We start from the raw sequence: 13,603 nt of genomic DNA on the forward strand, positions 1-13,603 counted from the left end.
GGTAAAATGAGATCATCAGAATGACTCCAACTCCAATTTGACTGTTGTCCTTATACGAAGAAGAGATTAGGGCCCAGGCCACACAGATAGAGGGAAGGCTGTGTGAAGAGACAGTGAAAAGCAGTCAACTGGAAGTCAAGTAGAGTGACCTCAGAAGAAAGCAAGGCTGCTGACACCTTGATCTTGGACTGCTAGCTTCTAGATCTATCAAAACTAAATTCTGCTGTTTAAGCCATCCAGTCCGTGGGACTATGTTATAGCAGCCCTAAAAAATATAGTTTTCCTTTTGCCTGTTGTTTTTCTTTCCCTGAGGAAGGCTAGCTGCGATATTGTGAATTCTCCCACGGGTAGATGATGTGATAAAAAAAAAAAAGAGAATTCTCTGGACAATACTCAGTGAAGCCCTGAAGCCTGTGTGGTCTTATAGATAGACTCACCCCAAGTTGAACCTTGCACTGACTATAATTCTACCTGACACCTTGATTGTGGCCCTCTGTGAGAATTATGGCTAGAGGAACCTAACTAAGCTGTGCCCCACATTCTTGACCAACAGGAATTGTGAGACAAGAAATGTTTATTGTTTTGAGCTGCCAAGGTTTGGGGGGTAATTTGTTGTGCAATAATAAATAATAAATACAACAGAAGATAGGTTTCATGATGTGTGGGGGAGCCTAATGTCATCAGGAAGGAAATTAGCAAGGGAGAAGCATAGGAAGACTGAACCCCACAGTCTTAAGGTAGATCCAACTAGGTTAGACTGAAAATATGTCTGTTTTTGTGCTGCTGGCCTTGGTGTAAAGATTGTCTTGCAGATGTCACATCTTTCATCTTGGATCCTAAAGGCAAATAAGTCTCCCGAAGTTAGACAACATGGTCTGAGTGTTCTAACCTCAGAGTCAGCCTAGACCCCTTTCAAAGTGTTTCTCACTCTGTATAACTTCTTTTCTGATTAACTCAAAAGAAAGTGATTTGACACTTCAATTACACTTGCAAAACTCTTTCCCAACAGTACTTCAACCACTATATGTATGAATACCTGGGAAAAAGGTGTGTGGGCTACAGAAAAGCTATTTCCTCCTTTCTGCTCTTGTGACTCTTCTGCCTTTAGACTAGTGCTCTCTCACTGGAAACAATTCTAGGGAATTTTAGGAAATACAATTCATCCTAGCCAAATAGGCATATCAAAAAGCCATCTCAATGGTGTTCGTATTTTCAGGGAAGGCCAGGGAAATCTTTTCCTTTTTTTTCTAGAATGAGAGATGTCATAAACTCTGGTCCCAGGAATGGCATTCAGTTACTAGGTGCCTGAAATTGTCCAATTCAGCAACCACTTAAGTTCCCTGTAATTCATCCTTGATTTCACTTTTAAAATTTAAAAATAAAAGCAACAACAAAAAGGCAAAATAGCAACAACAAACATCTCTAATCTAACAAATAATCCGTTGCTATATCAGACCTCTATTTATCATTACAAATCACTTCAAAAGTTAGTGGTTTGAAGCAGCAGTAATTCAACCTTTTGTTCTTTTTCTTCTTTCCTTGGCTCTTTTTTGACTATAGAGCCAGTTGCTCTGATCATCTCAATGGAATGCCCATTCTATTTTTTAGAATGATGTGATTCTTAAAGTGCAAATAAGCTGATGGAGTGGCACAAGTGGTAGAGTGCCTGTCTAGCAAGTGTGAAGCTCTGAGTTCAAGCCCCAATACCACCAAAAAATGTTAACTTGCAAATAAAAGACAAATAAAATCTTAAAGTAAATTTCCTATAATTTCATCTGAAGACATCATGAAAGTGACAGTGACATCTAAGATTAGGTTCAAAGGATTGACTCTTTTTTGTCACATCTGCCTTGGGAGTCCTGAGTCACAATGCAAGAAATAACCACAGAGAGAAATAAAGTAGAAATAGACACTGAGATTATGATAGGAGTTAGGAAGTCTTAAAGAGTCAAGGCTATAGAAGGTAAGTTCCAACTATTTGTGTGAACTCTTCAAGTCTCAGCTGATTCCTACACCATGCATTGTTGAAGCCCAGCTAAAAGAAACATATTGGGATTCAGCTGTCATTACCCACAGTGAATACTTAGCAATGAAACTTTCTACTTACTTTTATTTTTGAAAACCAAAAATAGATTTCATTAAATTACATTATAGTCATATTTCTTGTGCATTCTTATTTGTAGCATGGTTCCAAATACTTTTATTAATTATAGTCTTAACCTAAGTAGTGAATTTCTCTTGTACAGAGATAACTGGAAGTAGGTAATTGAGGACTATTAAAAAACATCAGCAAAATTCTCAAGCTCATATATATATATATATATATATATTATGCTTTCTACTTATAGAGAAGTCATGCACATATCTCATAAACTTGCTTGAACTGGCACCAGAATTCTATCTATGTTTATTAATGTATCCAAGAAAAGTAATCACTCCATAATATATAAAAATAAAAACTATATATGTATATTTATATTTATGTATGTGTATGTGTGTATATATGTGTGTGTGTGTGTTTGTTGGTACATTTCAATATTACATTTTACCCCCAAATTATCAAATTGTTTCCTTTTATTTACTAAATATAATATCAATCTAAGGTCTTACATTCAAATAAAATGTAGGAAATCAAAATAATGTATCACAAAAATAATTACTGTTGAGATGCAGATATTTTCATAAATATTATTCAGTTTATTTGAGCACATGCTTTTATAATTTTTTTTGTTTTGATTGTGTGGGCATACTGTTAGTTTATTAGGAACCAGTATAAGAAGCTTAGAAAATTCAAATTAATAGCACTAAATCTTATAAAAAAATAAAACACATACCACACTGGAAAAAATCATGGAGAATCAATGGTATCAAGGCTGTCTACTTTGAGGAAAGGATAGATTGCATGAACTTGGTTTCCTATAGAAAAATGTTCCTGAAATAGAAGTTTGTGTTGAAAAGAATTTAGATTTTATTAACGTTGGTCAAGGTCCATTTAAATTTTGTCTACTTTACATAAATTCAGATGTTTCTTTTCTTAGTATGACTTGGAAGGGTGGTTAGGCAAAACACACTTTTTGCCAGGGCTCGGGATCAAATCAAGGGCCTCATGCACACTAGGTAAGAATTGTAGCACTGAGCTACATCCCTAGAGTAGGGAAGAGTGTTAGATATATTAAAAACTCTCCTTTGTCATATCAATCCATATATCTATCTATAGTTTACTCCAAGTCTGGAAAGTATTTTTATTTTCTTGATGGTGTCATTTTATGAAGCCTAATTCATCACCCTTTTCCTTTCATGGTTATCTTTGTTTATTGTATCTGCATGTTTTTGGGAGAAATCTTTGCCAATTTGAAAGTCACAAACTATCCATTTTTGTCTACATGTATTATTATATTTTTATTTGGGATTTATGATAACCTAAAATTACTTATGTGTGGTATGCAGTAAAGAACTTTCCATACTGTCATTCAATTTTCAACATCTTTTATTGAAATAGATTTTATTTACACTTTAATGGCTCTGGTGTGTGTTGGAAAAGTGTTTAAAATTTTGGTACAGATGAATTTCTTATTTTTAAATTTTATGCATTATGCTTTTGGTATTACGTATAAGATGTTTTTCTAATCTAAGTTTAAAAACTTTTCTTCTACTTTTTTTCTGAACGTTATATAGTTCTAGTTCTTATATTTAGGTCTAAGATCAATTTTAAGTTAATTTTTGTACATGGTATGAAATAATGTCCAAAACTGATCTTTGGAGTAGAGATGTGGCTCAACTGGTAGAGTGCCTGCTTTGTAGACACAAAGCTCTGAGTTCAAACCCCAGTCCTGCCAAAACCAACAGCAACAAAACTCATCTTTATGTGTGTTAACACTCAGCCTTCTTAGTACTGTTTATTGAAAAACTAATAATTTCTCATTGATTTGCTTTTATCCTTGCTAAGAAACAATTGGCTGTGAATGTAAGTATAAAATTCTGGACTCTCAATTGTGTTTTATTTGTAAATATGTCTGTCTGTGCAATGGAAAAGCCACACCGTCATAATGCAACTTTGTAATGAACCTTAAATTACAGACTGTACTCCTCAAATTTTATTCATTTTTTTCATTCTTTTCTATAATTTTAGTGATAAAATTTTCACTTTCTATTTTAAAAAAAGCCTGTTTAGATTTGATAGGGATTGCATTCAATGTATCAATGGCCTCTTCACATAAAAGACTCCCTCTGCTGGATTTCAGTTCAGCTTGTCTTCCTTGCTTGAAGAGCTTTCTGATGAATTTAAAATATAATTTTTGCTCTTATCCTAGTTGTTGCAAGAGGATATGTTGCTTTCATCAAATTCCTCTATATTGTTCACAAGTGGAAGTTCTTGCAAGTGCTCTATATCATCAGTACCTCAAGGTAGCTTTTAAATATGAAGAACACAGGATCTAATGAATATTTCATGCCCGATTCCTACACCATGCCAAACAGCAAAATGTGGAAGCTTTTTATAATATTAGTATACTAATTCCTCCCAAAGATCACTTAGTTTACTGATGACTATACTGAAGCAGAGAACAGTTATGCAAGAGACCCATACCACAACTGTATGAAGCAAGAATCTGGTTTTCTATCCTTGTCACATGATTCCAAAATCCTCTCCTGAAAGCAATTATAGTATAAAACCTGAAGAAGAATAAAATCTATGACTTAATGCTTCTTTTAATATTTATTAATCTTAAAAAATTAAAACATCAAAAGTGAGTTAAGTGGGGAAAAATAAAACTGAATATGAAGTTTATTCATATAAGTTAGGACTTATATGAAGTCTTAACTCTATAATGGAAAAGCACATGCTTTAAGTCACTTAGAAAATTAGTTTATTTTAATTAAATATTTAATATTCAAATATTAATTAGACTGAAGAAAGTTAACTACACCAAAAGTCTAAACATGCAGCATATGTTTAAAAATATTAATAATGGGCTGAAATGCCTGAAGGTAAAAATGGATATTTAAATATAGATTACTTCCCTGAAACATAGTTTTTACTTTGGAGAATATAGGATAATCATTCCTTCTATCCATTTGTGTGTGTGTACACATGCATGCACATACACTTCTAAATAATAAAATTATACATAGGTACCAGTTATTGGCTATCAGGTCTTAAAGAGTGTTGGTCTTCCGGGGCTAACCAAGAAAACCTTTACTCCTTCTGATTTGAAAATATGAGATTCATTATATATAAATCTGCCATTAAAAATGAATATATAGTGGGGATGATTCTGGATATAACCAAGCTTCTTTAAATCATTTATGCCCTTTGTATTGAGTTCTAAAATTTTAATTTCAAGCCACTAAATTTGACAAACACAAATGATGGAGAGGTGAAACAAGGAAAAATTGCAAACGGTGAAACAGAATATGTCTTCATTTGCATGGTAGCAAATGAGAATGCAGCTTTCACTCCAGTATCAGCTATGAAATATAACCAGCCTATGGCAGGGTATATGAATAAGGCTAATTTGAGTTCTTTTTGGAAAGCTGTTTTCCATAAAGACTGCACTGAATTCATTCACTAGCATATTGTCAAACTTTTCTGCTTGACACTGGTCACAAAATTTAAAAGAAAGAACTTCATTGCAAATCAGTAAGTCAAGACACACAGAACTTAAAATCAGTGCATGAAAGGAATATCGACAAATTATAGTAGATCTAATTTTTTTTCCTTTTTTTCTCTTTGCTCAGACATGATAAGTTTCCTACAGAGCATTATAGCCATCACAACAATTGCAGAGTTTGTTTTGGGAAATTTTGGCAATGTCTTCATAGCACTGGTGAACTGCCTTGATTGGGTCAAGAGACAAAAGATCTCCTCAACTGATCAAATTCTCACTGCTCTGGCTGTCTCCAGGATTGGTTTGCTTTGGGTAATATTTATATATTGGTATTCAATTGTGTTTAATTTAGCTGTATATTATAGTCAAATAAAACCTAATCTTTTTATTGCCTGGTCAGTAACAAACCATTTTAGCACCTGGCTTGCGACTATACTTACCATATGTTATTTTCTCAAGATAGCCAATTTCTCCAACATTACTTTTCTTCACCTAAAGAAGAGAGTTAAGCGAGTCATTGTAGTTGTACTTTTGGGGACTTTGGTGCTTTTGTTTCCTAATTTGGTGATGATAAGCATACATGAAATAATGCTTGTGAATGAATATGAAGGGAATGTGACTTGGAAGGTCAAATTGCAGGACATTGTAGAACTTTCAAATTTGACTGTATTCACTCTAGTGAACCTCATACCTGTTTTTATATCCCTGATGTGTTTTCTATTGTTAATCTACTCTCTCTGTAAACATCTCAGGATGATGAAGCTCCACGGAAAAGGATTCCATGATCCCAGCACTGCAGTCCATATAAAGGTTTTGCAAACTGTGATTTCATTTCTCTTGTTACTTACTATCTACTCTCTGTGTATAATGATACCAAGTTGGAATTCTCATAAGCCATCAAGTGAGTGGCTTGACTTGTTTTTCCAAAATATTGGACTCTTATATCCTTCAAGCCATTCATATGTCCTGATATGGAGAAACAAGAAGCTCAGACAAGCTTTTCTGTCAGTTCTGGGGCAAGTGAGGTTCTGGCTGAAAGAATGGAATCCTTCACGTCTGTAACTGTCTAAACAGTTACAGACTGTTATAAGTCTGTATATGGTGTGACACCTAGCATAGACCAAACTGGTGCAATTTGTGCCATTTTATGCTTCCTACCACTTTTTCAGTAGTGAATGTATTTGATTAATTTCTAAAGATATTCCTAGAAAGTCTTTTTTCTAGCTTCATTAAATAAGAGCTTATTTGTGTTTGCATGCATATATGGAAAACATAAGGTTGTCAATAACACAATATTTTGATACCTAACATGGAATTACATAAAAGGAGCTAGAATATTTTTCAGAATTATGAAGCTAGGAATAATTCACACACATAATTTATTATCCTCTTCCTGACAAATTTATTATCTTTACTTATGTATTATATGTATCAAATCAGTGCTGTTTTCCATTATTTTTTGTATCACTTACATGTATCAATGTGTGTTTAGGTTTCAGTGTTTGAATTTCTACCTTTTTTGGATGTCAGCTATATCCAGTTCTAAATTAAATATCAATGATGTATATTTGAAGTAGAGTTTAGTTTTTTAATGAATTCTTATATCATATTTAATAGACAGTGAACATAATCATTATAAGAAAATATGCACTTAATAAAATTTAAGTATAACAAACATATTTAGAGTAAATTTGGTGTATCAGTATCATAAATAGTACCATAAAACTATTAGGTTTAATACAAATAGTTGAAAAGCTTAGCAAAATACTATCTCTCTAATAAGGGAGGGCAGTGATCATGATCTGGTTTCAATACTATACAACTGTATACACCTCTGAAACTAATTTCTTGTACTTGTTGAAATAAGGAAGAACATTTTTGAAGTTAAGATTTGATTTTAAATATTTCATGGTTTTCCTAAACTACATCTGGGCCTCTGAATTTTTAATCATTTTCTTTGTTTTTCTATCTTAATAGTAGACTCACTCTAATAACAGAATACAAATCATTACACATAACTCATTAGCCTTTCTGAAGCCATTAGTATAGCAAGTATAAGATGCACCTGATAAATATAAGGAATATCTTAAAGATGCGGTATAGTTTATTCTTGTGTAAAATGTGGAAATGAAAATTTTGACTTAATCATTAATGGCAAGTTATATTATAACAATGAAATATATAACTGAACTCTAATCACAATAGTAGCTTTGGGTTTGTGAGACTTCAGCATTATTATCTAAAATCTGCCATAGTTCATCTACACAACGGGTTTATTTATTTGTATTTATCATTTATATCCCTCAGCATCATTGATGTCAAAATGAAGTTTTGCTTACGTTTATTCCCAACACCAGGAATCCAGCACAAAGTCAATTTTCAAATGATATTTTGCTGGATAAATAAATGGATGGGTGAATGAATAAGCTATAGGAGAGCTGGTAACCAACAAAAATAAAACCCATCACCAAATCTGCAGATTGCGTGGATTTCTTGGTTCTGTTTTCATTTTGAGGTTATAGTATTATAAAAATAGAAGCATTTTTCAGAGAAAAAGACTGGCTTCCATAATTCTGTGAGGATATCACTACATATAGCCATGACACAGCTGTATGAGAAGTATGAAGTGAACACAAGTCAGAACACCATCATTAGGTGGCATTTATGAAAATGTAGTAGTAAGTTTTGTATTGTGAATTGTGCAGCATTATGGTATTTTCTGTCTATAAATAAATGTCTATAAAGTAAATGTCCTTTACTTTTTTAAAAGTTTAGTTAGTACCCAGCTTCTTTTCTTTTTTTATTATATTATTGGTGTACTGGGGGTAAGTTGTGACATTTGCAAAAATTCTTACAATATATCATAGTTGAATTTATCCCATCCATCATTCTCACTTATCCTCCCCTCCTGCCATTCCTGGAATAATTTCAACAGGTCTCATTTTTCTATTTTCATACATGTGTACATAATATTTACACTTCATTCACCCTTCTACATCCTTTCCTTATATCCTCCCCACTCCCTCTGGTATCAACCACCAGACAGTACTTGTTTTACCTTCCTGTTCTGCCTTGTTTTTTTTAAAGGCATCTTTGTTTGCTTAAGATAGCTATACAGGGAGTTTCATTGTGACATTTCCACATACATATGTATTATAACCTGAATTGGTTCTTTCTCTCTACTTTTGTCCTTTCTACCTTAGTCTCCTTCTTATGATGATTTCAACAAATTTAAAAATCATTATTCTTTTAATTGAACCCAATGCCTTGGGCTTGCTAGGCAAATGCTCTTCCATTGAGCTACACCTTCATATTAACCAGCATCCTTTTTAACATGCTACTTTGATATATTTTTTCTAGTAACCTTTCTCACTGAACATTTTACGCCCATATTGAAAATAAAAATCTTAAAAATCAATGAATATGTTAGCTTGGGGCTCCTAAAGCCATATAAATGATGATTTGTTGGGGGGGGGGAGTCAGATCCAGGAAGAAATCAGGAAGACATGAAAATTGAATCAAGAGAAGTGAAGTAATGTGATGTGATGTATGATTCTTCTGGTGGTCACTTTAATGAGCTGGGAGACAGCATGTGTGTTCATGTCCCTCAGGTCTTTTCCAAGAGGGTATAAGGGGGAAATGTATCTCACATGAATTCATGAAAGAGAGAGAGGAGTAGCTATTGAACATCTCCAGTCTCTGTTATCTTGTATTATCCATTGACCAGGGGTTACCCAGAGTAGAACCAACATCTCTCCTTTATCACCTGACCATTTACAAATTAGAGAGCTCATGCTCAGAGTATGAATTTTCATTATAGAGAAAAATATAAGGATACTCACACAAACTATTGACTAAAAGAATAAGAGACACACAGGGCATCTGAGGACACATTTGTGTCCAATACACCTCATTCCTTGTGCCATTTAGATGTACTTCAATACCCTCAAACAGTAACTGGCTTTATGAACATATGATGTGTGCAGCTGTAGAAGGTCTTTTGCTTAGAGGGACCCTATTCTTGTTTTAACACTCATTTTTCCTGTTTTGCATCTCATAAGCAGGGTACTTCTACACTGAAGAATCAATGGTCTTGCACTATTTCATTAGTGGTATGGTCACCCTTTTTCATATGAGTTACGTCATTGATATGCATTGTTTTTGTAGAGACTACTGCTCACCTCAAGGTGGGTAGGAAGTAGAGAAAGGGACTGGGGACCAGGTATAAGTTTCAAATGCATGCCCCCAGTGACCTACTTCCTCTGGCTAAGTCCCATCTCCTAAAGTTTCCACAACCTACACAAATAGCACCACCAGCTTGGGACCAAGTGTTCAGCACATGAACCTGTGGTCATTTCATATTTAAAGTTTAAAATTATGTCACGGGACTCCAAAACTCATGGATATCTCATAATGCAAAATGCATTCACTCGATCTTCAAAGATACCTGAGGTCTTTTTTTTTATCTCTACTTCCTGCATTTATTTTTTTATTCATTTATTCATGCATACATTGTTTGGTTTATTTCTCCACCCTCCTCCCCCTCAGTTCCAGGCCGGTCCTGTTCTGCCCTTATCACTAATTTTGTTGAAGAAAAGACACAAGCATAATAAGGAAGACAAAGCGTTTTTGTTAGTTGAGTTAAGGATAGCTATACAGAGAGATTCCTACCATTGCTTTCGTGTACCCATGTGTTGCGACCCATGTTGATTCATCTCTAACTGATCTTTACACTGGTTCCTAATCCCCTTCTCATGATAATCTCTGTCACTTTAAGGTTTCTGTATTAGTTCTTCTGGCGTGGGGACACCAAACGCTTTCATGTTTTGGGTTTTCTACCTATTCTTATATCTCCTGTATGTGCTCTCACCTTGTCATGTGATCCAAGTCTGCATTTGCCCTTGATCTAAAGTCTGTATATGAGGGAGAACATACAATTTTTGGTCTTCTGAGCCTGGCTGACCTCGCTCAGAAATATGCTCTCCAGTTTCATCCATTTACCTGCAAATGATAAGATTTCATTCTTCTTCATGGCTGAGTAAAATTCCATTGTGTACAACTACCACATTTTCTTGATCCATTCGTCAGTAGTGGGGCATCTTGGTTGTTTCCATAACTTAGCTATTGTGAATAGCACTGCAATAAACATAGATGTGCAGGTGCCTCTGGAGTAACCTGTGTTGCATTCCTTTGGGTATATCCCCAGGAGTGGGATTGCTGGATCATATGGTAGGTCTATGTTTAGATTTTTAAGAAGTCTCCAAATTTTTTTCCAGAGTGGTTGCACCAGCTTGTATTCCCACCAGCAGTGGACTAGGGTTCCTTTTTCTCCACATCCTCGCCAACACATGTTAGTGGTGTTTTGATGATGGCTATTCTAACAGGGGTGAGGTGGAATCTTAGTGAGGTTTTGATTTACATTTCCTGTATGGCTAGAGATGGTGAGCATTTTTTCATGTGTTTTTTGGCCATTTGAATTTCTTCTTTTGAGAAAGTTCTGTTTAGTTCAGTTGCCCATTTTTTAATTGGTTCACTGATTTTAAGAGAGTTTAGTTTCTTAAGTTCCCTGTATATTCTGGTTATTGGTTCCTTGTCTGATGTATAGATGACAAATATTTTCTCCCACTCTGTGGGTGGTCTCTTCAGTTTAGAGACCATTTCTTTTGTTGTGCAGAAGCTTTTTAGTTTTATGAAGTCCCATTTATTCATCCTTTCTCTTAGTTGCTGGGCTGCTGGGGTTCTATTGAGGAAGTCTATGCCTATATCTATTAGTTCCAGAGTGTTTCCTGCTCCTTCCTGTAGTAACTTCAGAGTTTCAGGTATGATAATTAGGTCCTTGAGCCATTTTGAGTTGATCCTAGTACAGGGTGATAGACATGGATCTAGTTTCAATTTCTTGCAGATGGGTAACCACTTTTCCCAGCAACATTTGATGAAGAGGCTGTCTTTTCTCCATCGTATATTTTTTGGCACCTTTGTCAAAAATGAAGTGGGTATAGTTGTGTGGATTCATATCCGGGTCCTCTGTTCTGTTCCACTGGTCTTCATGTCTGTTTTTGTGCCAGTACCATTCTGTTTTTATTGCTATCTCTTTGTAATATATTTTGAAGTTGGGTATTGTGATACCTCCAGTATTGCTCTTTTTGCTGAGTATTGCCTTGGCTATTAGTGGTCTCTTGTGTTTCCAAATGAACTTTAGAGTAGATTTTTCAATCTCTGTGATGAAAGTCATTGGGACTTGGATGGGAATTGCACTAAACATGTAGATTGCTTTTGGTAGTATAGTCATTTTTACTATGTTGATTCTACTGATCCATGAGCACAGGAAATCTTTCCATCTTCTGCAGTCTTCCTTAATCTCTTTCTTCAGAAGTTTGTAATTCTCATTGTAGAGGTCATTCACATCCTTTGTTGAATTTACTCCTAAGTATTTTTTTTGAGGCTATTGTGAATGGAATTGTTTCCATATATTCCTTTTCAGTTTGTTCATTGTTGGTGTATAGAAAAGCTAATGATTTTTGTAAGTTGCTTTTGTATCCTGCCACCTTACTGTAGCTGTTTATGGTATCTAAGAGTTTTTGGGTAGAGTTTTTTGGGTCTTTAAGGTATAGGATCATATCATCTGCAAATAAGGGTATTTTGACAGTTTCTTTACCCTGAAGTCTTAATGGTTCCAACATTGTTCAAAAGTCGAAGTCCAAAGTCTCTTCTGAGACTCAAGGCAAACTTAACCATAAGCCCCTATAAAAAAAATCAAATGGAAAGTTGCATATTTCCAGACACAATGGCAGAGACAAACATTCCCATTTAAAAGGGAGAAATAAGAAGGTATGTAAGTGCACAGTCTGTACTACTTTGTCATGATAGCTTGAGGGCACTGATATAAAAAGAAAAATTTGTGAGAGAAAGATTGATTTTGAGCATATGAAATGTTAATTTTGCTGGGAAAAATAAACTCTGGCTGTGTAAAACACAGCAGAAAAAAGGAGATATTTTGAAGTTTCAATTTAGCTATTACTGAAATTCTACAGGAAATGAATTACCCATTGAATTTACACAATTTAATCAATGAAAGCTATTCTTTTACCATGCTCACTAATAGAAAATAACTATGTCACACTTATTGGAAGGGGTGACTGGAGCCAGGGGATTTTAAAACGTGCCAGTCCGTTGCTTAGTTCTGAAGGAGATAGTGTTTAATTTAGAAATGATTGCAAAACAAGAATTACATATTGGCATGGGGGGAAAATGAATAATCGTAATTCCATCAATTCAAGACAGAGCAATTAGTGATAAAAAATAAAGTATGATTAACAATCACAAGGACATTAAAACTAAGTGCTAATTTGTCAGAAATCCCTAAATGAATCACATTACTCATTAAACACTTTAATTTTAGATTACTGAATATTTATGATATGGATATATGTGTGATGTTATATAATATATATTATGTAACAATCATATATTTTTGTATTTTGAAATTTCATCAATTTTCATACATTGTATAATATATACAAGAGTAACACCTGAAAGAAGTAAATGGAAAATGCATAAAAAAAATGTGAATAATGATGTGAGAATATGAATGGTCAGTGTCTGGCCAAATGCACTCCATCATTCTCTCTTCCCTTCTTGGTTATTATAGAAGACCTGCATTATCATGTGGATGTTAGTATCCAAGCAACTAAAATTTTGAACTTTTTGTTAAGTTGTCAACTAATTAAATCACTGTTTTTACTCATTTGTATAGCTTTGTAATATGGAGCTGATTCCCTAAGTTATCAATAAACAAAAAATTGTTAGATAAATGCTAGTATTAATTGAAATACTAAGGTCAAAGTCACCAACATGTAATACTGGTATATTTAAACTAATAAAAGAAAACATTGACAAACAAGACACAGCTATTGTGACCAGGAGTGCTTTTAAAAATACAGTGTCAATAAATTGCATGAAAACGTTAAAAGTTGATAAAATTCCTAATCAATATAGCA

The 13,603-nt window shown here is 34.2% G+C and overlaps 1 protein-coding gene across 1 annotated transcript; it reads left to right on the top strand.

Annotated features, from left to right (window-relative positions):
• Positions 1–5,738: 5,738 nt before the first annotated feature.
• Positions 5,739–6,668, top strand: LOC109674393 (putative taste receptor type 2 member 33). Its single transcript, XM_020151369.2, has one exon. The coding sequence runs from the start codon at positions 5,739–5,741 to the stop codon at positions 6,666–6,668; it is 930 nt and encodes a 309-aa protein (XP_020006958.2).
• The last annotated feature ends 6,935 nt before the right edge of the window (positions 6,669–13,603 follow it).

The sequence above is a fragment of the Castor canadensis genome, chromosome 6 (assembly GCF_047511655.1).
Source record: "Castor canadensis chromosome 6, mCasCan1.hap1v2, whole genome shotgun sequence".
Classification (NCBI taxonomy): Eukaryota; Metazoa; Chordata; class Mammalia; order Rodentia; family Castoridae; genus Castor; species Castor canadensis.